Consider the following 26,507-nt stretch of genomic DNA (forward strand, 5'->3'; position numbering starts at 1 on the left):
TTCTCTTCTTCTCTCCTCTCCTCTCATCTCCTCTGTCTTTTAGAGACAGAGTCTTGCTATGCAGCTTAGGCTGGCCTTGAGCTCACTTTGTAACCCAGGCCGGTCTTGAACTTGCAATGATCCTCTTGCCTCAGCCTCCTGAGTGCTGGGATCGCAGATGTGCACCACCACACCAAGCTTTGACTGTCTTCCATATATGCTGAGTAGTTGATTATCAAGTAACCTGGAAATTAAACGGACACAAATACATTGAAAAGGCAGGCCCAGGGCTGCACCCAGAATTCTAAAGCCAACACACCACAGGGTCTGGCCCATGGACGCATCACCCATGGACTGTGGACTGTGTGGTGTCTGGGGTTCCATCCTGTCCTAGGAATGGGTGCCACCAACAGAACCCTTTTTCTAGGGCCACACTGGGCATCATGGTGCCCCACAGCACTTGGGCAGCTGAGGCAGGAGGATCTCTGTGAGTGTGAGTCCAGCCTGAACCGCACAGTGAGACCATGCATCAAAAAACATAAAACAAAACAAAACAAAAACCAGAAAAGATCGAAGGTACTTCATGCAAGTAGGAGGAAAATCTTGTTTTGCTGTGTTTTCCTTTTAATAGAAACATTAGGTAAACTTCTATGTGTTTTTTATTAGCTTATGAATTTTGTGCCAGGTGAATGTAGCAATAAAACTTGTGTGCAATTGAAGAAGACAGCTTCAGTCCCACAGAGTTAAATTTCTGGTGCACAGCCAACAAGGAGAGCGAGGATGTCCAGTAAGGGCTTTACAAGAAATGAAGAAGATGCTGTTTAATTGGAACATAGCGGGCATACTTGGTTCCCTGAAATGAAGCAGGCTGCCTGAGATCTTAGTCTCAGGGGCAGTGGCTCCTTCCTCACCGCACGCAGGCTGCTGCCCTCCTCCTCTCTTCTTTCCCTTCCTCCTTTTCTTCTTCCTCTTCTCCTCTTCCTCTTCCACCTCCTCCTGCTCCTTTTCTTCCTTTTCTATGTAGATGATGTGGTCCCTTTCTCTCAGCCTGTCTCAGCACATGCAGCACACAGTCCACAGCCAAACACGGACCTCAAAACAACTCTTTCTTGCTAGAGCAAATCAAAGCATTGCCGATGATTATGTTCTGCCCAGCTGTGGATGAATTCCATCCCATTCAGTGTGCCAGACACCTGATAGCTACACCTGCCATTTCTGTCCCTTACCTTCATGAGTGTCCTCACAGCCCCTTGAAGCCAGGAGACAGAACTCACTTCCACCACCCGCTTATCTCCTGGACATGGCGCCTCGTTCTGAGGGAGCTGTGGGCAGGGTGCAGGGCTCGTGGAGTCAGGAGGGTCTGTGTCATCATCACATGCATGTTCCTGTTGGCAGAGGTGACAAATGCCACATCACATATGACGGGCCCATGGGGAGGGATGCAGGGACACGCCGGTCCCAGGATCACCTGTAGGACAATGTGATCAGAAAGATGACAAGAGCCACGGGCTGGCAGTGGCCACCCTTGTGGGCTGCAGCAGCCCTCACTTAAAACAGATTCGGAGAAGCCCTCTGCTCCCTCAGCCAGGTAAAATGAGGCGCACCAGGGGCCCGGCAATCCCATGTGGGAGCCAAGGCAAGCCCCTGCAGAGACCCTTGCACTCACATTGTTTGAGGTGGCTTTTGGCGCCATCATGAGATGCCTTGGGCTGAGCACTTTATAAAGCAAAGGAGTCTCCTAAGGCCACATGAGTCTCCTCTGAGGGCACCACCTTTCTACAGCTTCTGCACCCACTTTCACCGCAGCCTTCCTCACAGTGGCCGTGCAGTGGGAGCAGCCCGAGCCCTTTGACAGACAGAGTGCACACAAAATGCGTGCGCGGGCCAGGCGTGTCGGACAGTGCATGCCTGTAATCCCAGAATGCAGGAGGCTGAGGCAGGAGGATTCTTGCAAGTTTGAGACTGGCCTGGGCTACAAGGTGTGTTCACAGCCAGCCTGAAGTGCATAGTGAGATCCCATCTCAAAGATACAAAATAATAATTAATAATAATAAACAAAAAGCAGTACACGTGTCTGGTGGGAGGTTATTCAGCCTTCCAGAGAAGGAGGTTCTGCCCCAGGTCACTGCATGGAGGAGTGTCTCTCTCTCTCCCCCTCTGGAACTGGGGATTGAACTCAGGCCCTTGCACTTGCCAGGCGAGCACTTATTCTCCTGAGCCATCTCCCCGGCCCCTAGCATGGAGGAGTCTTGAGGTGATCAGGCTCTGGGGAACGAGTTGGCAACAGACAAATGCTGTCTGATTCTGCTTATGAGAGGTCTGTGGCGTAGTCAGAGCCACGGAAACAGCAGAATAGCGGTCGCTATGGGAGCGGCAGGCGGAAAACAGGGGGCTGCTTGATGAGCCAGAGACTTAGTATTTTTTTAAATATTTATTTTAAGAAGACACAGGGCTGGCTGGCTGTGCCACCAGGGCTGGTCTCCGGTGATCTCTTGCCCAGCCTCCTGCCTAGCTGCTCCTGCTCGGAAACTTCAGTTGTTCTGTGCCAGGGAGGCTTTAGCCAACTGCTGCCCGACCACGTGAGCCTAGTTAACACCGATGAGCTATACATTTAAAGATGGCGACGAGGATGCATTTATATCATGCACTGTACAATGAAAATGAATCCGACACAAATGAATGAGCAGATGGTGGGGCGGGTGAGTAAGCGGCTTTTCCCCTAAGAGCTGTACAGATGAGCTCTTTCTGGGCGCATGTGAATTTTAAAAGAAAATTCTTGGGGGTGAAAATGGAAAGAAAATTCCTTCACAGTGGTAGAATTTCCAACAGCCCTGGGGCTTGTGGTACTGTTTTAAAGCTGTAATTTGGGGGAAAAAATTTTTGGAAACATAATCATTGGTTATTGTTCTTTCGGTTTTTGGAAGCAGAAAGTCAAGTCTTCAAGGAGAGCAGCTTTCTTCCCTGACACATCAAAACAAACTTAAAATTTAGTGCAGGTTAGAGATACACCCCAAACAGTTTATTTTATTTTTTACTTTTTTATTTTTTGTATTTTTAGGGAAGGGTCTACAGGGTGTTCAGAGTCTCACTAGTAGACCAGACTCATAGTGATCCATCTGTTTACAGCCTCTCAAGAGCTGGGATTACAGGTGTGTGCCACCACGCCCAGTCTCAATTGCTGTCTCAGCACCCCCCAGGGGAGGGGCTGGCACAGCAGGCCCAGGGATCAAACCCCCAGCCCCTGGGCCTGCTTGCAGGTGCTTTAATCCACTGAGCTACTTGGCCAGCAGTATTTCATTTTTTAAAAAGTATTTATTTATTTACTGGGCTGGGGATCAAACCCAGGCCCTTGGGTGTGCAAGACAGGCTTGCTGCCATGCCTCAGCCCAGCTCTGACAGGCGCTGGTCTAGAGAGTGTGCAGGAGAAGAAAGTTCTTGGAACCCCACGAGCAGGACTCGGCAGGACTGGGCTCCGCCATGGCAGGACAGGCTGTGTTTCTGTTCCTACCACGGTTACTGGTTCTTAGCAATGGCGTGGCTCTGGGTCCCCCTTTACAGTCTTTCCCCAGCATTCTTCTCATCACAAAGTGCTGGCTGTGACAAGGAGTCCTCTGCCGAGCACCTTTTCTGGGCTGGATTCTGGGCCTTGGCTCTGGAGTCCTTCCCCAGGGTGGAGCCTCTAGGCCAGGGGCAGAGGTGACATCCAGGCTCACTGGCTCCTGAAATGTCTGGGCATGCAACCTGCAGAACCTGGGGTGCCCCCACCCTAATTGCCAGGGTCTGAGCCCATATTTCAACCAGATCCCTTGGAGCTGGAGAAGACCTGTTTTATAAGAGCCAGCTTATGGATCCCTGTCCTCCGGACAGGGGTGTCCACTTTCACTTTCCAGGTAAGCAAAAGCAGCTGATTTCCAGGAGGAGCCTGGCTCTGAATCGGCCTCCTGGCTGTCAACACCCACATCTCTCAGGGGCAGCTATTCCCTGTAGTCTGAACTGTGCTCCCAGGCTTGGGTGATGGGTGTGCCTCTCCTCACCTCCTGGGTCCATCCCACAGTCCCTTGCTCTGACTCTAACCCTAAAGAAAAGAAGCCAGCACTGATCCTTGGAGGACGGCCATAAGGAGTCCTTGCTTTAAACCTCTTGTACTGGGCTGTGGAACAGCTCTGTAGTAGAGCATCTGCCTCACACGCGTGAGGCATGGGTTCAATCCCCAGCACTGCCAAAGAAAAAAGTGTCTTAAAAGAAAGTTTAAGGTACAGTAAGGTCAACAGATTGAGAGATGGGTTCCACTGAGTAGATTTTATTATCCATTGTTTTCAGGAACATGGAGCTCAGCGTACCAGGCGCTCACACAGGGAAGCACCAGCACTGCTCAGGAGGAGGCAGGGGAAGAGTGTGAAGGCAGGATGGACAGGCATAGGACCAGCTGTCAGCACTTTCAGTAGCTCTGGGGCACATCTGCCCTAGAGTGAGCAGAGAAGTGTGGTAGCTCGGTGTCAGATGGCCCAGGACAGAAGATGGCGAAGTCTGGGCTTTGCACTGGTAGGCTTGCTGTGGTGAACTAGTTCTTATCTCTAGGGCCTGGAGAGTCCTGGGACAGGTTGTCCTTCAGAGCCACCAAGGCCCCAGATATCAAAGCATAAGCACACAGAAGACAAGGCGCACATGAGGGTGTCTCTCTTACTGTGCATGCTCAGTCTCAGCTGAGGCACCCTGCTAGCCCCCATGGACTCCTGGCACCTGTCTTCTGGGGCTGTTCTCCAGGGTGAGGTACTTTAGTTTCCCATGGGTGGGCCACCACACCCAAATGCCTGCGACTTCAGCAGGAGAGGGCTAATCTGACACACATTGCAGGGGATTCAGTCCGAGGCAGGCACACCATGGTGGAAAGACAGGCAGGAGCACTGCTGCTTGACTCACAGCAGCTGGAGGCAGAGCAGGGGGAGGTGTAGGAGAGGAAGGGACCTGGCCCACGCAGAGTACCAAGGCCACGCCCCACAGCCCTCCCAGACACTCCCAGGAGCGTGCTCTGCTGATGTAGCAGGAAGTTCTTAATCCAGCCAAGCTGACACATCAGATCAAGGTGACAGTGAGGATGTCTCCCTGTCCCTCCACTGTGCCCCTGGGAGTGCTGGACTGTCCCACGATTACTTGCTCAGGCCAAGTATGCTGCTCTTGGAAACAGAGGTCCTCAGCACAAGGTTCTGATGGGTCCTGAGCACAGACCCACTCCAGGTAGCTAGGCTCCAGGAGGAGGAGTCCTTCCTGTGAGCTGGTCCATAGTCCAGGGGGCAGCACACGTGCTGCTAAGTCACTTTGGGAAAACTGTATATATTAGTAGTTGAACTTTTGTTGCTGCCACAGTTAGAAATGCATGTGATCCTCAACATAACTGAGGCAGAAAGGAGCTTGATCACCAGTCCCATTTTAAGGTAAGCCTAAGGCTTGTGGTTCTGCATTTCCACCAGGCACATGGAAAGTGATGGAGTTGGGATGCCCATGCAGCTATGCCCCTCTTGGCCAGGGCACTGTCCTCCAAACACCACAGGAAGACAGGAGCTTGGTACCACATGGTGCTCTGGTTCTCAGTGCAAAACACCTTCTGGCTCCAACAGCATGTAGTTTTTCAAGGGCATGGGCAAGGGCAACAGGGGCACAAGGTCAAAGCACTTTTTGCCAAAGATTTTGCGAAGGCTGCAGCGACAGAGGTGCTGCAGGCAGCGAGGAGTGTGGGCTAGGGTGAAGAGGGACTGGTAGAAAGGCTGGTGCATCTGGAAAGGAAGGTGGGTGGATCATAACTTGTGCACTAAGCCAATGAGGGCTTCTTCCTAGCCAGGCTGCAGATGGAACAGGCCAGCCTTCTGGGTCTCACGGATACCAGGCAGCCACCATGGAGCCACAAGGGCCACTTGTGTATGGCTTGTGTAGCTTTCTGAAGCATAGCTTACAGAGTCAGGGGAACTTGGGCTCCAGGGGTGGCTTTGTTAACTAAAAACCAACCTGCTAAGCCCTTCCCTTTGGCCAGAGATGGCCCAGGAACCCAGAGCTCAGGGCTTAGCAGCATGCCCTGGATGCAGGCCAGTGTTTTTTGTTTTTCTTTTTGTCTTTGACTGGCTCAGCATGCCTTAAGAGTGGGTCTGGTGCAGCATGTGGTGCTGGGGATTGAACTGTGGTCCCCTGCACAGGACTGAGTTTGCCCAAGCAGGCACTTTAGACAACTGAGCTATCCCACCATGCCCCACCAGTGGTTTTTTGAGCACAAGGTATTGCTGTGTAACCTAAGCTGGCCTTGAACTCTTCGCAGTCCTCCTCCACTCGCATTCTTTGCGGTAACCTGCAGACCTTGCCGTGCACACATGTGGTGCCTGACGCTGTATGGCCATATCTCGAGCCACCAGCAGATGATGCCCACATGCAAGCCCAGACTGGCACATCCAGAAAAGAAGGCAGAGTCTGTACTAGGGCAGCAGTAAGGTCTCCCTTCCCATATCCTGGGTCACCTGTGCCCCAACAGTCCTCATTGCTTAGAGAACAGTGACAAGAAAGAAAAATCTATCCATGTTCAGCCTACACATGGTTCCCCCAGTATTTCTGGTCTGTGGATGGTGTGCTCCATGGGTGGACAATCCACAGACTTGGAGGGCTAACGATGTGGACACACCCTCCTGAGCCCCTGGGAAAATGGAAACCTGTGCAAACACATCCCCAATTTCTCTCCCTCCTTCCTTGTGATGTTTGACACCTCCTGCACTTCAGTGCAAAACCCCACACTAATCAGCAGAGAGACAAAGTCTCTGGTGAGGAAGGAAATCAGGGCAGGTCTATACCTGATAGACTTCATCGGGAATCATCTCCTTCCAGGACTCGGACACACGGAGCTGAGTGTAGGAGTTGACAAGGACCTCAATGACAGCGGGGACCAATGCACAGGTCCTCAGAACCTGGTGGGAAGAGGGGAGACCCACTGGAGGGTGACAAGTTGGCTCCAGGTAGATGGAGCAGGAGGCTGGGAGCGTGTCTGCATTCCATGCCTGCTGCCCACCCCCAGCTGTGTCAATTCCATTCTCAGGTCACCCAAGGGAGGCAAAGGTGGCAGGAAAGCAGGGTTGTCTCAGGGGCAGGGACCAATGTGCAGAAGGACACAAGGCTACAGCTCTGCCATGCCCCACCCCCATCCTCAGGGCAGCCCCTGGGGGACATCTGGGCACAGGGCTGAAGTGATCAGGTGCCAGGGGAGCTGCTGCTGGCATGGCAGGCTCTGGCTTCCTTCCATAGAGCTGCACCCATGGAGCACACCATCCACAGACCGTAGATGTAACCCTTCCAAACTTGAGCCCAAGCATCCTTTCGTGCTTTCACTTATGGCTGTCAGGTATTTTGTCTCAGGGATGAGAAAAGTGACTATGACATCAGGCATCCTATCATTTGTTTGTAATTATCTCAGTGTGTCTTTTACAGGATTTTTAGAAGAAACACAAGCATGATTATTTGTAACACCTAAGAAATTAACAGTCATTTAATGTCATTTATGTTTAGTCAGGGTTTAAATTTGCAAGTTTCTCTGAAATGTCATTATAGTAATAGAATCATTCGTTTGCTCGGTGACCAGGACATATACTTAGTCTTCTGCTTCACGGGATTGACTCGTGGTGCACACTGGCTCCTTGTCCTGTAGTCTCACAGCAGGGATCCGCTGTTTCCCTGTGGGGCTTGGGAACCCGCTGCTCCTCCTCTGTCTTCTACAAATTGGTTGCTGGATTTAGCAGCTTGACACAACTCAGATCTGATGCTGGAGAGGCCCAGGCCTCTCCACAGTGCTCTTCTCAATGCGTAAGTTTCACCAAGTGTCGTGAGGTTGTTCTTCCTCTTTCTTGAGAAAGCTGAGGTTATGTGGGCTTTCTGAGGCCAGGCATGGCGCAGTTGTGACAGAGTATGATCAGAGCCTGCCGCGACGCTGGCCTGCGTCGGCCCCAGGCATCCCACACAGGGCCCAAGGGGGCGGGAAAGGTGCTCCTGACAGCGCGCTCCCTACAGCTTCACGGTTCTAGATATAAGACCCCTTTGAAACATGTCAAAAGACCTCTTCACGCAGATCTGCCACTATGAACCTGCTGTGTATGCTAATGTACGGATTGAGACAAAAATAATGTACACATGGATGGCTGTAGTTTATAAAGGTCTTGCTTCCACGATTTTTAGCTTTAGAATGACAAGAAAGCAACCAGACTGTGAGCTGCGCATGTGGATCCTCCCAGGTGTGCTGACGGCAGTCCCTGCTGCCGGCTCCAGGCAGCCCCAAGGTCACCAGGAGATACAGTGGCGCCTTGTAGTGGGCTGTCTGGTTGCGTGCTGGTGCTCAGCAGGGCTTGGGGCATCAAGCACATCTTTGTTATGCCATCTTCTTCATTTTAGGATGATTTTATTGGGATGTTTTTCCACTGTAAATTGAGGTGCATTTGTATAATGAAAATAGTGACTGCTTTGTGTGTCATTTTGAAACTTGATTCCCCCCCTACTTTAAAAAGACTGTGAACAGCCAGGTGTGGTGGTGCATACCTGACATCCCAGCACTCGGGAGGCTGAGGCAGGAGGATCACCCCACGTTCAAAGCCAGTCTGAGTTACATTCTGAGTTCAAAGCCAGCCTGAACTACATAGCGAGACTTTGTCTCAGTAACTAAAAACAAAAATGGTGAAGAATTCAAACATTGTAAATGACCACTTCAGTATAATTTTTGTGGCCATATGTTTTACTTTTGAATTTATCATAGCGTATTCAGTGAACTAACTATGTAACTTATTTTAATATTTGTGATATAATTAATTTCCTTGACTATCAGTCTACTCTTTTTATCTCCTTCCATCCCAGTGTTTCATTTCTTTGTTTTATTGGTACTGGGGAGTGAGCTGCACTCCCAGCTGTTCAAAAAAATTTTAGAGTCTCCCTAAGTTGCCAAGACTGGGCTCAAACTTGCAATCCTCCTGCCTCAGCCTCCAAGAGTGTTGGAATAACAGGTGTGCACCAGCACATCTGGATTTTATCTTAAAATATTTAAATTCAATTCCTAGAAATAGAATTGCACAGTTAAATGGTACATATACTTCCAAGCTTCTAAAGCACGCCGCCCAGCAGGTGCGTGTACCTGGCCCGCCTTCTGAAGAACCAGATACGAGAGTCCCTCTGTTCCCTCCCCACCGCGGCTGAGTGCTTACGTTTGCTAGGAGCAGTATGGAATGCTCACTTCTGTTTCGGGGGTGGTTTGTCTTTCTTCTTTTGTGAATTGCTGAACTTTATCTTTTGCTTATTTTTTTTCTATTGGTGTTTTCATCTTTTTACTGGTTTACAAATGTACCTCATGTTCCAGCTATGCATTTCTTTTTTTGCAAATAATGGTATTCTTTCTTCCTTGATATTAATATTTCCTTTTCATCTTTCCTGTCTTATTATATTGGTTAGAGCTTTTTAAAATGTATTTGGTTCAGGGTCTGTCTCACTGCACAGCTCAGACTCATAGTGACACAACTGTTTTCAGCCTCCCCAGAGCTGAGATTATAGGCTTGTGCCACTACATGAGGTCTCGGTGGCTGCAGCATGTGGTGCTGGGGCTTGAACCCTAGTCCCTGAGCTTGCCTAAACAGGCACTTAGTCTGCTGAGCTATCTCACTGGTGCAAGGGTAATCATGTCTTATTCCTAACTTTAATAGGATGGCCAGAGCCACCTCACCAGCCATCTTGCCTTCTTCTGGAGCCAAGACCATGCTTTCCTGGGAAATGATCCTCATTTTACAGGAATCTAGCCCTGTGAATGTGACATTCCGGGCCCCATGGGAAGCATACAGTACATTTGATGTAGAATCACTGTAGAAGTGTCTACTGTTACAGGGGCTGACCAGGGCTGGGGGTGACAGAGACAGAAAGGACCTGGTGGTGGAGCGAGCGGGCCCTGCCGCAATTGGGGTGCTCGCAGCACTAGGGAGTGTGTGAGCCCGGTCTCTAGAAACATTCTTTCTCAGGCACTTAGCAAACTCCTACTGGAAGCCATGCACTGTGTCATGTGTGCACAGCACGATGGCAAGGACCCCAGCCCCAGCCTGTGACAGTGACACAGGTGTCGGGTGACATGGTGGGGGCTGCTGGGCATTAGCAATGGCTCCTGACTCAGACCTGGCTTTGCACAGTGGCGATTCCCTGCCCAAGGATGCCATGCTGAGTGTTGGCTATGGTCCGCCAGGGGATGGAGAACTGCAGGGACCAGACTGGGCAGGGCAAGCTCATTAGGCCAGCTTGGGGCAGGAGTGAAATGCGTGGTTGGGATGGAGTTTGACACAGGCAGCGGTGAGGAGAGGAAGGCAGGGCAAGGCCACAGGAAGCACTGTCAGCTGCAGGAGGGGCCAGCTGGCACCTCGAGGACATGGGGAGAGGGAGGGCGGGACTGCGAGAGCGCTAGCTTCCAGCTCTAACAGAGATGCCTGTGTGGAGGAAAGCTGGAGAGCCTGACCCCAGGCAGGAGGGCGGTGCAGTGAGGAGGGAGAGGAGGAGATATGTCCCACCAAGCTTTTGGGGCGGAGCTGGGAGGAAGCTGGCTGACTTCCCAGTTCCAGAGTCCTCTTCGATGCTACTGCATGGTTAGTGGACAAACACCCACCCTCATCAGCAATGAGTCCCTGCTCCCCCAAACCACTCTAGCCCGAGCTCTAGCTCCTGGGCTTTGCGGGCCGCTGCAGCCCATCGGACACCAAGGCCAGGGTGGCCTTCTAGCACGTCCTTCCTTTCCAGGGCTTCCATGAGGCTATACTCTTGTTTCTTCTCCTGCTGTGCTGCCCAAGGACGCCATGTGTCACGCCGATCCTTGGCCTCAGTCCCTATCTCTCTGAGATAGTTGCACTAGATGCCCAGGTTGGCCTCAACCGGGAACTTCCTGTCTCAGCCTCCAGAATGGCCGGGACTCTAGGCGTGTCCTGGGTTGCTCCCTTATTTCTCCACCTTTTCTGCGTTGAATGGTGCTGCCTTTGGCCTGATCCACATCTATTCTGTCTGCGCTCATGCCCTGGTGACCTAGTTAGCTCCCCGTCACCCAACTGCCAACCATCTGCTGCTGAGGCTCTGCAGCAGCTCCTCGAGCAGTCAGTCCCACTTCTCTCTTGCGCTCTGGGCAAGGTGGCTGCCTGCTTGCCCCACAGCCCCACATGGCCCATCTCCCCCTCAACACATTAGAAATGCAGCCCGGGTCACCAGCAGCAGCCGTCTGCATTTCAGCAGCAGCAAAACCCATCCTTCCCACCTCAGGGTCAAAACCTCGGGTCCCCTTGGTGCCACTGCTTCCCTCACACTCCCCTTCCAGTGCCCAGGAGGTCCTGTTGGCTCTGCCTGTGAGGCACATCCGGGTCAGAGCCTGTCCCTCCTCCTGCCACTGTCATCTCATGTGGGCCACCAGGACTGTCCACGCTTTCTTCCCTGCTTCTGTTCTAGTCTGCTGGATATACTTTTCTGACCCAGAGCCAGAAAGACCTTACAGAGCATCCAGCAGGTGAGGCCACCCCAAGGTCTCCAGTGGTCAGAGCCACACTTAAAAGAGTGTCCCTAAGATGCCTCCCAGACTGTGGTCCCCACCTCTGACCTCATCTCTGACTCCTGTCCCATGGTCTTTCTGCACCTGTGGCCAGCTGGTCCTAGCCCGTCTACGTGCAGGTCAAGCTTGTTGCATCCTCTGGCCACGGACTGGCTGCCCTTTCCCTGCTTCCCAGACCTCTGCCTGGCTGAGTGCCTCATCTTGTCCAAGCCTCTGGGACAAAGCCACTGACCCCACCTATTGTATTTAAAAAGCTATTGCTGGCTACCCTGCTCCTTTTCTCTGTAAAAGTTGGCAGAGTTGTGAAAAAGTCACTTCTGTGATTTTTTTCAATGCTAAGGGTCGCAACCAGGGCCAGATGCATGCCAGCAAGCACTGTGCCGCTGAGCCCCGGGCCCAGCCCCCTCTGCCTAGCTTAATAATAATTAGCAACAGCAAGGGAATACAGCCAGGAGGCTGCAAGTGGGGGACTCTCATGCATGCCAAGAACTGCCCTCGAGGACTCCACCTACAGCCCACCCTTGAACAAAGAGTACCACACACTCATCCAGAAATTCTGCAAGGACGTCTGGCCAGCACCTGGCTGCCCAGCTTCAGGCTGGCACCACCCTTGTGAATAATCCTTGTCTCTTAACCCCAGTTCTGTGTTTACACACCTTCCTGCCCCATGCGCTTGGAACCTGATCGCAGTTTACTGCAGCATTGCCAGGAAGGCCCAGCGGAGGCGGGGAGGAGGGGAGCGCAGTGAAACCCCAGGTGCGCAGCGGGTCTGGGGAGGCATCTAGGGAGGCCCAGTCTCAAGGCCCTTGTGGGGCCAGAGCAGCTGCACACAGAGGAAGGGGGAGTATGCCGGCTTCCTTCTTTACTCACCTGTCTCCCTGTGGCTGGGCAGGACAGAGGCAGCTGCTCGGGGACTCTGCCTTCGCTGAAAGGGCCACCCCTCAGGACACAGGGAGGGCACAGGAACAACAGAGAGGCGTCCTGAGGTCGCACAGGCAGACCACACAGCACCCTGATATATAGCATTTCTTTTGCAGAACTGTGAAATGAACCCAGGACCTTTGCAGTGAGCTACATCCCCAGCCCTTTGTACATTTTGAGACAGGTCTCGCTATGTTGCTAAAGTGCTAAGTTGCTTAGGGTGGGTTCAAACTTGTGATCCTCCTGCCTCAGCCTCCCAGGGTGCTGGGGTGACAGATGTGCACCACTGCACTGGGCTTGGCTTACACTACTGGCTTTTCTTTATGGCCTGTTCTGCCTCTTATTTTTCATGTGTAATTTACCCCACGTTGTGCTCTTGCTCTTCTGGGTTGACGCAGTCTCCTCCCCTTTCCTCGTCGTTCTGCTGACAGGACCTGCTGAACCTGCTGTTTTCGTGAGTCACAGAGCTGCCTTCGCGCACCCTAGGGATGATGGCGCACAAGTTGACAGATTTTCTTCCAGAACTTCTCAAGGGAGATATGAATTTCTTCTCTTCTGTGGATTCCCTCCCGATTTTCTTTTTGGCCTCTTTCCACTCAGTTTCATTTGCCTCCTTTCCCCCATCCCCAGGCTGTCCACACAGCTACATTCTCAGCCCTTTAAGGATTTTTAACATTTTAAGACAAGGCTGCCCTGAATTGCCCAGGCTTGGCTCAACTTGAGGTCCGCTTGCTTTGGCCTTAAAGAGTGCTGAGAGGACAGGTGTGCACTGCCACCCAGCTTCTTTGCAAGTCAGTTTTATGATGAAGCGAAGCTGAGAACCAGACACAAAGTGGGCCGACATGCAGGAGTATCCTGGTCCTGCTCTCAGCTCACCGGAAGCCAGGTTGGGGACAGCGAAGGGCACTGGCCAAGCAGTGCTGGCCCATTGCCAGGTGCCCCACCCTGCAGCCTGTGGCCTCAGCCTGTGACTTCCTCCTGGCAGGGCCTGCAGGCCAAGAGCAGCCTGGGCCCTAGTCTCCACCTCAGCGCCTCTCTCTACCTCCTCACGTGTGAGGCATCCCTGGAAGTGGTCCCACTGGCCGCTGAGGTCTCCTGATGCTTGGACACTACAGCAGCACCTCAAGGGACAGCAGGCACGAAGTGTCTTAGGGAGCTAAGGCTGGCCTTTCACCCCGCTTTCTCTTTTCTTCCTCCTCCTTCCTTCCCTCCCCTCCCCTCTCTCCTCTCTTCCTTCCTTCTTCCTGTCTCAATCCGCAAAGGCAGTTTTAGGAAGACAGGACTGGACCATTGCTCCTCTTAAAGGGTTGCCACATTGACACTGCAAGAATCCTCATCACCCTCCTCTCCTTGCCCTTCCCCTTGCCCCCCAATCTATGTTGGCCACCAAGTCAGGCCTAAGCGGATTACCGAGAAGGAGTGAGGCCAGGGGCACCGGGGCCCTGGGCACATCAGCCAGCCGGCCAGCCCCAGACTCACCACCCACGTGCCCTCAACCCACGCAGCCTTGCTAGCTAGTGTGACCTTTCTGCCTGCTTCCAGAGCCCCTTCCTGCTGGGGGAGGACTGCACCAGGAGGGTTGGCTCCCAGGGGCTACAGTTCCAATCTGGGCCCACGCAGGCATCTGCTACCTCCTCCAGCCTTGCTCACCTTGACCCTCCTCCTCCAGTGACCCTGACTGGCCCTGCCACTTCTTGGCAAGATGTAAAATGCCTCTCAGGGACCACATGCAGTATGGATGTCCCCCTGTCTGTTCCCTGCCCATCCTCCGCCTGTCCCCAACTTGTCCCCCACCTCCAGGGCTGCCTTCCCTGGTGCGGCAGCCCACACCTCCTCCCCACCCCCACTCCAGGTCACAGACTGTGACAAAGTCTTATTGCCTGTCTCTGGGAATTCATCCTCTGTCTCCTCTGTTCCACCTCTCTGGGGCTCCCGCCCCTCCCCGGCCCTCCGCTTCGTGCCCCTCACGTTTGCCAGGCAGCTGGCTGCCTTCATTATTTTTACGCCAACACAGTTTAAAAATCTCCGCTGCCTCCTTGCTGTCTGCAGAGAGGCGGCTGCCACATTACCCTGACATGCTGATGTCATTAGTGTCCACGCGCCCTCTCTTCAGCTAATGAGGCGGCAGAAAGAAAATTAAGGGGAAAAATCACACAGGCACATTGCTTTCTGCGTAGATGGAGGAATCAAACAAGGGCAAGAAAACAGGCGTGCTCAGCCCACGGCACCCTCCCTGGGGACGGCGAGCCTGGAAACGCAGCCTGGCTTTTGACTACCACTACTCCCAAGACTGCACCAGAACACTGAGAGATTGGGGAGCGGGGGGAAGTCACTGGCCCTCATTCTGGAGTTAGGTCTGAAAAAGAAAATGAGATGGAGGGAGCTCCCTGCTTTTTGTTTTGATGGTTCTTTGAGACAGAGTCTCGCTCCGTAGTCCAGCTGGCCTTGAAGTCACTGCACAGCCCAGGCTGGCCTCAAATTTGTAGTGATCCTCCTGCCCCAACCTCTCCAGGAGTGCAGGAGGTGTGGGTGTGCACCAGTACCCGTGTCCAGCAGGGAAGCCAGGCCAGGGTTTTTGGATACATTTAGAATCTATCCTTTTCCCCACCAACCCGTACTCTCCCTGCTCAAGCCCTCTGCAGCCCTCTGCCAGATTTCCACATTGCTTGAGGCTTTCTCTTGCTATGTGCGCCTCCCAGGCCCTCTGCAGCCCCACCCTACTCTCCTGGGCTCGAACCCGTGCTGTGCTCTTGAAGTGGCAGAGAGGGGTAGAGACAGGGCCCTGGGCTGCATTGCTGCTTCTCAGATTCCTTTCCAGGGTAGAGGGGCCAGCAGAGAGTGAAGAGCCCTCCTGTACTCCAAGGAGAGCAGAAATGCACAGGGACGGCTGTGGCAGGCACTCGGCATGGCTGTCTCTCTGTCCTTTGGGCACCAGGTCCTGCCCTGACAGTGTCCACAGTCCAAGCCCCACCACAGCAGGCCACTAGTTCCTGCTTTAGGCTTTGTTCCGGGTACTTCTGGCAGGGAGCAGGGAGCAGTCAGGCAGGCTGGCCTGGCACTGTCATTGCCCTGGCTTCCGAAGCCGGGCCTCCTTTGATTTCAGAGGTTCAGCTCATGCCAGGCTCGGATGGAGGCTGTGTCCCCCTGCTGGGGGCTTGGCGCCTTTGTCTGGGCATGAATTGTGATTTATGGCCCAGCTCGCTGTGAAGCCTTTTGCCTCAGTAATTCTGAGCTCCACGGGTGTCTCCTTACATCTATTTAAAGCACGGCTGTTGCCCACGGGCCATGTGCCCTTGACACCCTGGAGCTCCACGCTCTCCTTGCTGTGCCCAGAGTCCTGCACACAGAGCATATGTGTGCTGGGCTCTGGCCATGCTGTCCCTTTGATGTCTTGCCTGGTGATCAGACCTCTTTCCTAGTGGACACTCACAGAGAAGGAGCAGAGGAGGATGCTGTCTCCAGCTCTTCACAGTGGGTTTTTGTTTTGTTTTTTGGTCTTTTTGTTCCAGGCAAGGTCAGAACTTAGAGTGGTGTTGCACCCTGGTCAGGCATCAGGGTGCCCCCTAGAGGTGCAGGGATGTAAGTATAAAGAGGTGAGATGTTGCTTGGCCAGACTGGAATCTCTGACTCAGTTCAGCACTGATCGGAGGTCTGCCTGTCCTAAACTCAGCGCAGGTAGTGGTGGGCAGTACTTTCTGGTGAAAGCATCCAGGTATTCAGATTTCTCCAAGAAAGCCCAATTCTTTCCTTACTTGTGCAGAGCTGACTGGAGGGGCCAAGCACCTCTCATGCCTTCTCTAATACTATCCCTGACCCAACTGCAGGCCCGACCCGGATGGCCAGTGGTACTGACTACACCTCCTTCATGTGTGGCTGGCCCAGCATTGGGGAGGCCCAGAAGGGCACCTTACCCTGCATCTCCAGGTCATGGTGGAATTCCTACCGCCTTGGAGACAGTTCAGGCCACCAGAGGTCTCCAGAGGTGCCTGGGCAAAGAGCAAGCAAGCCAAACAAAGCTTTCTTCTTCGTCGTCATCTTCTCCTTCTTCTTCTCCTTCTCCTTCTCCTTCTCCTTCTCCTTCTCCTTCTCCTTCTCCTTCTTCTTCTTCTTCTTTCTCCTCCTCCTCCTCCTCCTCCTCCTCCTCCTTGTTTTGTATTTTTAGGGCAGGGTATACAGGGTCTACAGGGTCTTACTACACTTACCACACAGATCAGACTCGTAGTGATTCTCCTGTTTTCAGCTTCCTAAGCACTAGGATTACAGGTGCGCCACCATGCCCAGTCTCAGTTGCCTTCTCAGTGTGCCCTGGGGGCAGGGCTGCCATGGCAGGCCAAGGATCAAACCACTGACCCCTGTGTTTGCCTAAGCAGGCTCTTTAATCCGCTGGGCTATCTGGCTGGCCCTCCAAGCCCTATTCTTTTTTTAAAATATATTTATTTAAAATTTATTTATTTATGTGTGTGTGTGTGTGTGTGTGTGTGTGTGTGTGTGTGTGGCCAGCTCAGCCCACCAGGGGACAGGGCTGGCTGGCATGTGGTGCTGGGGGATTGAACTGCGGTCTCTGTGCTTTAGCTTAGCTTGTTCTAGGTAGGTGCTTTAGACCACTGAGCCATCTCACCAGCCCACCAAGCCCTATTCTTGACCAGACCACTCCTGAGGCACACTGATGGTTTTCTCCTTGTGCTTTGTGACAGCCTGCCCCACAGGTCCTCCCCTGGTCCATCCCATGGGCAGATTTTGCTTTCCACTGCTCTGTGGTTTCCTGTGTGACCCAGGTGGAGGGGCACATCTTGGTTTGATACAACGTGAACTGCAAAGTGGAGGCATCATGATTCCAAGTTACAGGGTGGGGAACTAAGTAACCAGAAATGCAGAGAAGTAAGTTGGGAAGGGAGAGGACCTTGCAGAATATGAGGATGCTGGCATCATCCCTCCCCAAGCTAGTCTGCCTGCTGTGCTGAGGCCCATGCAGTAGGAGAGCCGCGCGGGCCAACTCTGCAAGGCCAGGGTGGTAGTTTCTAAAGGGGGTCATCATGTTTTTCAGGCGAAGACACTTGGGGCATTGTCCTGGCGGCTTCCACTTTTCACGCTCCGGGTGCAGACACTTTGCTCTGAACACGTCTATTATGCCCAGTGAGCATCTGAGACCAATGTGGGAATCACTCTATTTTAGACCATCCAGAATGGTGTTATTCAGGATAAACAGCTTTTCAGGTCTCTGTTCAAAACTTACCAGACCAAAACATGCCTTTGTATGTGTGCCTTGGGTGACAGTGGTCATGTTTAAATTAAGTTCACCAAAATTTTAGACCCAATGGAATGTTTTCCATCAATGAAATCTTTGAAGGAAGACACTCCTCCCCACCAATACTTAGGGGATTTTTGGAAACGCATTCAGTCTTTTCGTCATTTTTTTCTTTCTTTCTTTTTTCTTTTTTCTTTTTTTTTTTTCCCCAGAACCAGGGATTGAACTCAGGCCCTTGCGCTTGCCAGGCAAGTGCTTATTCTACTGAGCCATCTCCCCCCCTCATTTTTTTTTCTTTTTTAAAAACGTATTTGGTACAGGGTCTCGCTAAGCAGCTTGGACTCATAGCAGCTTGGACCCTCCTGTTTTCAACCTCCCCTGCACTGGGATTATAGCTGTGTACCACCACAGCCGGTCTTGGGGCGGCTCAGCATGCCTGGGGGCGGGGCTGGCATGGCATGTGGGGCAGGGGATTGAACCCTGGTCCCTGTGCTTGCCTAAGCAGGCTCTTAGTCCACTGAGCTATCTCGCAGGCCCTTGCTTATTTTTCCTGAAGGGCAATCTTTGTTCATTATTGTTATTTCAGGGTGTATCTGGCAGGTGGAAGAAGTGCCAAGATACTAAGAGTGAAGCCCAGAAGGCAAAACCCAGGTGGAGTCGAGGTCTCCACCAAGCGGTGACCGAGGGCAGGGCATGCCACTGGCTTAAGGCGGCCGGCGGGAGAAGATGTCTGCCAGGCAGATTGCACAGCAGTGAGTGCGGCGAGCGCTGAGTGAAGCACGCGTGCAAAAGTGTAAAGTGCGGCCATTAATGAGGTGGCCTATCCGATCGGGCCGTTTAATGTCCGATCAGACCCAGATGCAGCAAAGGCTGACCACCATTCCGGAGGGTGAGCGCTTCTCAGCATCAATAAATAAAATAAAATAAAATAAAATAAAATAAAATAAAATAAAATAAAATAAAATAAAATAAAATAAAATAAAATAAAATAAAATAATAAAAATCAGAAACTATGAACTGACACAGTATTTCGGCATCACGGAGAAGTGCCAGGTGTCTCTGTGTGACTACTTTGAAAGAGCACGTTCTGATCTGCTTATGGTCATCCTAACCTCTTACTTTTGGGGTGACCCCACCAATAGAAGGTTCCTAAACCCCTGCTCCTCAAGAGTGGGGTCCCAGGACCAGGCGCCTTAACCTCACCTCCTTGAGGCTTAGTAAAAGGCAAACTCGCCCACCCTAGAAGCTGCCAGAAGCTGGGGTCCATGGAAGTTTCTCAGCGTAGCATGCTCTCCACCTGCGGGCAGGTGACCTGAGTGGCAAAGCCCCAGCGTTGACCCCGGTCATTAATGGTGCAAGCCAGCTTGGTGCGGCCCGCCTTACCTTGGGGAAGGCGTCGGGCCACACGGTGGGGGAGCCGTGGTTGAGCAGCACCTGGATCGTGCTTTGTGCAGCGGCCGCGGGCGCGCAGGCAGCCGCCTGCAGAGCGCGGGCCAGCGGCGAGGCGCCCCCGTAGTCGAGCGCACCCGCGTGGGCGCCGTGCAGCAGCAAGAGGCGCACCAGGCTGTGCTGCGCATGGCCGCAGGCCTTGTGCAGCGGGGTGCGCTCGTCCTCGTCCCGCGCGTCCACTGCCGCACCGTGCTGGAGCAGCAGCGCGCACAGACGCAAGCCGCGTGTGTGCTCCAGGTCGTCGAGTCTCTGCGCCGCGCCACAAGCCAGGCTCAGTGCTGTCTCCCCGCGGCTGTTCCTTGCGTCCACTCGTGCCCTGCAGTCCAGGTAGAGGCGCGCGTGATCGTCCAGGCCGTGCTGTGCCGCCACGTGCAGTGGGGTGTCCTGGCCCGTGCCCCCAGCTTGCTGCACCGAGGCGCCATGCTCCAGCAGGGCCTCCGCACACCTGTGGGGAGGCAGAGGTAGGTACCCCGGAGGGCGAGGGCCTCTGCCTCGAGGCTGGAATTTATGGGGTGAGTTATCCCACTCAAATGTCGAGGGTACCCCCGAGAAGAAAAGCATGCATGCGGGGCTCCTGTGCCAGGGCCATAGGGGTTCCAGCTGGGCTGGGAAAAAGTAAGATTATGGCAAACATGGAGCTCGAGCTCCGCAGGTTAGGACTGGTGGAGGACCCCAGGGGCAGCACCTAAGAACTCAGAGTTACAGGGCAAGACACATTGGAACCGCTTTGGAAGGCAATGAGCAGTGGATGTGCTGACTGCCAGGATGCCTGTCACCCTGGACGCCGAGGCGTTCCCCTGGAGCAGCAGGGTCTCCTCAGGACCCTGTGTTTCTCCCCCAAAAGGCTTGGCTTTGGGGACCATGGGAGGCAGAGTGCCCTGTGGTCACCGACTTACCTAGGAATCCTCAGGCCGCCCTACCAGCATCATGGGGACACGCCATCCCTAAAGGGTAGTCCTTGCACTCCAACCAGTTTCTCCTGATCAGACTGGCTTTTGGCTGGGTTCCAATCCTCCATCAGTCTATTGGGGCTTCAGGGTCCCCAGAGGGCACTGCTGTCTCCCCTTGGCAAGTGGTTCTTCCAGCTTCACCAGCTGGACCCAAGACTGCCCTGTGCCTCTCATGCATGGCAGCCTACCCAGCACTTGGTTGGTGCTAAGATGGTGGCAGCTGGCCAGGCGGGCCCACACTGGCCTCATGATCAGGCATCTAGCGGGCAGCTCTGTCTGCCCCAACCTGAGAGTGGGGTCAGTTGCTGACCTTCCTCCAGTCCAATGGCCCTTGTCCTCCATGGGTACCTCAGCCACCTGCCTCTGCATCACCTCTTACACAGTGCCATCCCCAGGCCACTTCAGGTTTGGTGCCTGACACTCTGGCCTGCTGACTTCAGACCACAGTCCTTGCCCCTCTTGCCACCAACATTCACAGCCACAGTGGTCACTGCTGCCCTGGTAGTCCGAGTTCCTGTCTCCTCATCCCTTATCCCCTGGCTTCCTTTCCCTCCTGTGTTGTGCTGTGAGCACTTTTCTCAATTCCCCCTTTCCTCTGCTGCTACTGTCACTGTCCTTCAGGAGTCTGGATCATTTCTTGGTAGAGGATTACAAGTCTCCTGCTGGACTGACAGCAGCATGGCCACATCTGCACCCAGAACCATCCTCTCCCTGTTCTCTACCTATCTGATGAGCCCTGTGGGAGGGAGCTGCTGTCCTGGATACTGGCCTCTGTCTCAGCTGGCAGCAGGGGGTGATTCGTGAATTACTGAATTTCACTGTTGAAGGCCAGCTCTTCATCCCTCACTATATTAGCCATCTCCTCCTTGATGGAACAAAACACCTGACGTTGCCAGTGCAAAGGAGGAGAGGCTTAACTGGGCTCACGTCTCAGTGGGTTCAGTACGTGGTCAGCCGGCTCCAGGCGGAAGTGCAGGCATGGTGAGAGGGCATGGTGGGCGTCCTTGCTTTTTGAGCCTGTGCTCTGGCCCTGAGCTCTGCCTCCCAGCCTACCATCTCCTTCTTATTATCTATTAGTCTCTGTGGAGTGGGAGGCTATGGTAGTTGATACATTGTGTCGACTTGGCTAAATGGCTGGTAGTTCTGGGCATAGGTGCCTCCCCTGCCCTGCAGGGGGCAAGGCCAAACCTGGGGTGGGATTGGCTCCACCCTAGGGCCATGGGCCACCCCAGGGTGACTCAGCAGAAAAGTGTATATGAAGGAGTTAAAGAAGGCTTCCTGGCTGCCCTGCCCTGCCCCCGTGGAGAAGTCCCAGTCTCCAGAGGAGGTACTATCTTCGAGGTGGACCACCGGTCTTCCCAGTCAGTGTAGAAGGAATACAGAGGCTTAATGGACACCGCAGCGGCTGTTCCTCCTCTGCTCTTCATTGTTTTCTGCCGCCTGAACTGCTGTCATTTGCTTTGGAGCCAGCAGAGTATGAACTAAAACCTCCACAAACTGTGAGCTAAATAAATCTTTCCTTCCTTCATTTTCAGTGTCGACTATTCGTCCCAGTGAGTAAAAAGTAACTAAGACAGAGGCCCCTTGCCTGCTGCCTGCTGCAGGTGAGCCTGCTTCAGCAGTCTGAACTTGGTCCTACTCCGGCTGTTCTCCTGTCTGCCCTGATCTGTGGAGAGGCCTCCTTCTTGATCGCCTGCCGTGTCTGTGGAGTGGCCTCTCTTGCCCTGTGTCTGTGGAGCGGCCTCTCTTGCCCTGTGTCTGTGGAGCTGCCTCTTTTTACATTATTTGTCCCTGTGGTATCCTGGTCAGCACCCCGGGGCCTTGTTGTGCCAGTGACTTGCTCTTTGCCTTTCTCTGTCCTCCTCTCTCCCCTGTCCCCAGTGGCAATTGGCCACTTGCCTGGTTGGTGCCATCTCTTTAGTAATCCCTTGAGTGGCTCCTTTCCGCCACTGCCACTGTGTCAAGCCTCTCTGAGGCTGATCTCTTGCTGCAGTATTCCAAGTCTCCTCATTTGTCTGTTGCTCCAGTCTGGCCACCTCCCCGTCTCTAGAAAAGGTCTTGGTAGCAGGAATCTGCTCCTGCTTCTATCCCAACTGCTCTCCCACGGCTGCATAAAGCCCCCCCCCTCCCCCCCGGTACAGTGCAGCAGCTTCTCCTCCTGAGGTTGCACCTGCCTGCTCAGTGGTACCCATCCAGGGTGGCTCGTAGGCCTGCCCTCCTTTCCCATGCTACCAGGCAGAGGGACCACACTGTGCATGCCCAGCCTGACAGGTGTCACATCACGTTTCCCAGGTTGTTGGCATCTTGTCTCCACACTCTGTTGGCACCCGAGTGTGGAACTGGGCTCATTTCGCGTCTGATTCTCAAGGCCTAGGTTGCTAAACCCATTGTTAGCATCCCTTGAATGCATGTTGAGCAAATGCATTTCATTAATGAACAGCGTTCGGCTCTTCCTCATGTTGCTGCTCTTTCCCCGCTGTCTACCTTGCTGGGGCTGTGAACCACATCGCCATGGAGGGCTGACTGCAGCTGCCTCAAGCCTCTGTGTGTCCTCCTAGGATCCCAGCCCTCTGCGTCCCCCTTGGCATTTTTCTGGCCTCTGCCTCATCAATATCTTGAGAAGTGGTGGGTGTTGGGTGAAAGATCTTTACAGAGAAGTAGAATGTAATGCGAAATGTCTGTTGGGACAATAGCCGGCTAAGAGAAGATGTAAATTTCACAATCAGAGTGCTTCAGCTTGCTTCCTGCTTGCTTCTTGTGGAGGAATCTTGAGCTCGCAGCAGGAGGTAAGAAGTCAGTCCCGCCATCCCCTTTGGCCACTGAGCCTCGCAACAGACACAAAACCTTTTCTTCTATTTTTTTCCCCAGAGCTTCTCAGGCCCTGAGGATGTCCACTGGGGACACAGCCAGTCCCCTTTCCAGGTCCCCAGCCTAACTGGCTAATGGCTAGGTTGCTGCTGCAGAAGGGAGGGGGCCGTCCCCCCTCCCCAAGGCTGTGGGCACTTTTCTTATTTTTAATGAACAGCTTCTAGTTGCCTAAGCCTTCGCGCCCTCTTGCAGTGGGCAGTGGTTTCCGTTGTGGATCAGAGGCGAGAGGACAAACAACAGCACAAATTGACAAGCACATGTCTCTGTCAGTGCATGCTGGGCCGTCATTAAGATTGAAGGCATGAGAGTCTGTGGAGTAGCATGGAAGGGCCCGTGCATGGCTGTGTGGATCTGGCAGGCTACAAAGTAGGATCTCATGAGGATGGTCTCATTTTAAAAAGCCATCCATCAGTGTGTGTGCAGGGGCCATGGGTCGTCTTCTCCCATGGTGGGGCCGTAGAATTTGACTCCATTTTGCCTGCCTGTATTCTCAGATTTTCCAAAACAAATCAGAGTGGTGGTTTGAAATATGCACAGCAAACGTTATTAATCACAAAACAACCCCACCAGCTGCAAGCTGCTCTCAGACACTGAGGAAGTCAGCCTGGCTTTCCGGGCTGCCAGAATACCCTGGACATTTTCATGAGTGGGTTTGGCATCTGTAGTAGCCTTGGTGCCCCTGTGGGGTGATACTGAAAGGGCAGTGAAAGCCAAGGATGGCCAATGGGCAGTGCCCAGGGGCTGGCAGAGCAGTGGGGACCTCCTAGGCCCCACTGGGGATCCAGATGCTTCCTTAAACATGTTACTCTTTCCGTGCTGCATATGTGTCCCTGACAAAGAAATGGTCCAGAGGGAAAGTGGCCAGCGGGGCAGTGAGCATGCACCTTAGCAGGACAGATAGGCCTGTGCTCGGTGTGGAAGGGGTCTGACTGGCACCTGGGATGGCGTCAGGCATGTCTTCACCTCACAGCGACTTGAGAGACGTGGCGTGCTCTCAGTGGCGGGCTGGAGACGTGCTCCCGCCCCCTTCCCTACCTCCTCCCTATCTTTGATGATGACTGTGGTGGCAACCTACCTGGCCCAAGCTGGACAGTACAAAGGACACCTGACCCAAAGGCAGGCGTGACAGAGACAGGCCAAGAGGGGCCAGTGGCCTCTTAATTCACTCCTAGGGGAGGCAGACTCAAGAGCCTCTCGCCCCGCTCTGCTCCCAGCCACCCCGTGGGAGCTCTGCTGTAGGAAGAACTCGCACTTGGGGAAACCTAGGACTGAAAGAACCCCAATGGCTCGCAGGAGGCCTTGCAGCCGGGAGCGGCAGAGCAGGGGCCTGGGCGCCCTATCCAGCTTCTGAGTTGGCCACTTCTGCCCTGCTGCATCCTCTGAGGGCTGGAGCATTTGTCCCAGAACCTCCCTGGGGCTGGCGTGCACGTGGTGGTCCCAAGGGGAACAACAGAGCGGGAAACTCCTATTGCCTTCTCTTCAAGCCGCACCTTTCTGCTTAGCTGCATTTACCTGTGAGGCATTTTCCACGTGCTATCACTAAGTTCCTCGTTCGTACATTCCTTCATTCATGCGTTCAGCAGAAAGCATGCACCCTGCTCTTCTCTTAGCCCTCCTGAGAGCTCCTGGGCAGCCTCACAGACCAGATGCCAGAATCCCGCCTCCCAGCCGGTCCTTCCTGTGGGCTGCACGGTGGATTCATTCTCTCCACCTCTGGTGTGAATTCAGTTTCATTTGTCACCACAGTTGTTCTCAAAGACAGGGTCTTGCCATGTAGTGCAGGCTGACCTGGTGCTCACTGTGTAGCTGGTCTGTCCACAGTACCCTCCTGCTTCAGCTTCCAGAGTCCTGGGATGACAGGTGTGCACCACCATGCCTGGCAGGTTCTAAGTTGCAGCAGCGGTTGAGAGGCTGAAGTCCTGGGACATGATGTCTGCAGTGTCTCCTCCTGAGGTCCCTGGAATCTCTGGACAGCCTGGCCTGCCCTTCATGGGCAGGGCCGAGTCTTGGTGACATGAAGAGGATGTCACCGTGGGCAAGGTATCCCATGGCACAGTGATGGGTGTTAGGAGCTCATCTTGTTGAATCGTCATTATAGCTCCCTTGGATATGGAAGCAGACGGGCTGTAGACGGGTGCTGAGGGCTGGCGCGGGGATGGGGTGGAAGTGACCATCCGGAAGCTATGTGTGTCAGTCTGGGGGGTGGCTTGGGAGGAAAGCGCAGCATGTTTCCTAATGAAGCTGTTGGAAGCTGGGCCCTCCTGTGGGTAGATGCCCCAGCAGGCTGGGAATGAAGGACGGCAGAGCTGCAGCCTGAGACTTTGATGGAGGAGCGGTTCCACATTATTTCCCTGGCCCTTCTGCTGAGGCTTTCCTTGGGGACCTGCCATCCCCCCTCTTTCTGTTTGGTGTTTGCTTCTTTCTCCCTTCTTCCTGGAAGGCTAAGCTAGGAGACTGCCAAGAGATGCACGTGCAGTGGAAATGGCCGAGGTGAGTAGATACAGACTTCAGGGATGGGGCAGAAGATGACAGACACGGATCGGCAGCTTCCAGCACCCGGAGCTGCAGCCCAGTGGCTGCTGTGCAGTGTCTTCCTGGTAGGTTGGACAGTTGTGGTGGAGGATGATGTTTTGGGCAAATTATCCCCAGACTGCAAATGGAACACTGCACTCTGGCCAACTGAGACATGATGGAGGAATCAAGATTGCAGAAATCTATTCTGCTGTTCCTCCCACATGCCACTCGCCAGCAGCTGGCCTTCTGGCAGCTTCAGCAATGTCCCTTCCTCAACAAGTGACAGAAAAAGAGCGATCCAGAGTGGGAGGGGGAGAAAAAGGAATCGGAAGGCGGTATGGGCCGGGGGAGCTTTGAATCAGGTGAGAGAAAGAGCATATTTTCAAAATGAAGTAAAATTCATGTACAGGAAATGGCACAGGCCTTACCAAGTACAGTTCAATGGATTTTGACAAGGGAATTCACTTGTGGAACCAGCACGTCAGTCAGGATGTAAAAGATTTCCCTTTGTTGGGCCACTGTGAAAAAAGTTATTTATAGGGACCGTTCCAATGGAGAACCGGGGAAACAGTTGGAAACAGAGGAAAAGAACACCAAACCCCACCCCATCTCTGAAAATTTCATTTGAGTTTGTTATAAGCAATATGTTTGTGTTGGCACTGAGGTCTAACTGAACCCCTTGGCTTGTCCCTGAGAGCGATAATTTAGGGCCCTCCAATGTGAGCTGGTAGAGGGCCGCCTCAATGGCGCCTCTGGGACGAGCTACCCTCAGGACTGGATCCAGGGGCATCTAACCAGCCATCTCCCGCTGGTGGTCTTTTTTCATTTTATATATTTTAGGGAAGGGTCTACAGGGTGTTGCCGGTCTCACTACTAGATCGGACTCATGGTGATCTGCCTGTTTACAGCCTCCCAAGAGCTGGGATTACAGGCATGTGCCACCACACACCCAGTCTCAATTGCAGTTTCAGTGTGCCCTGGGGGTGGGGCTGGCACGGCAGGCCCAGGGATC

General features: G+C 53.5%; 1 protein-coding gene across 10 annotated transcripts in view; it reads right to left on the reverse strand.

Annotated features, from left to right (window-relative positions):
- Positions 1-26,507, reverse strand: part of Asb18 (ankyrin repeat and SOCS box containing 18) — a 61,612-nt gene that overhangs the window by 3,841 nt on the left and 31,264 nt on the right. For 3 of the 10 annotated variants that reach the window (XM_023722189.1, XM_004637339.2, XM_023722185.1), the window contains 3 exons: positions 19,098-19,608; positions 6,807-6,920; positions 4,749-5,750 (listed from right to left, as the gene is read on the reverse strand). In XM_023722189.1, the coding sequence (XP_023577957.1) occupies positions 5,565-5,750; positions 6,807-6,920; positions 19,098-19,608 (811 nt within the window). In that variant the 3' untranslated portion in view covers positions 4,749-5,564. Of the gene's footprint in view, positions 1-497; positions 774-1,205; positions 1,365-4,748; positions 5,751-6,806; positions 6,921-19,097; positions 19,609-26,507 lie in introns of those variants that run through there. The other 7 variants (XM_023722186.1, XM_023722184.1, XM_023722188.1 and 4 more) reach the window with 4 other exon arrangements.

This window comes from Octodon degus, unplaced genomic scaffold (assembly GCF_000260255.1).
Source record: "Octodon degus isolate 3935 unplaced genomic scaffold, OctDeg1.0 scaffold00089, whole genome shotgun sequence".
Taxonomy (NCBI): Eukaryota; Metazoa; Chordata; class Mammalia; order Rodentia; family Octodontidae; genus Octodon; species Octodon degus.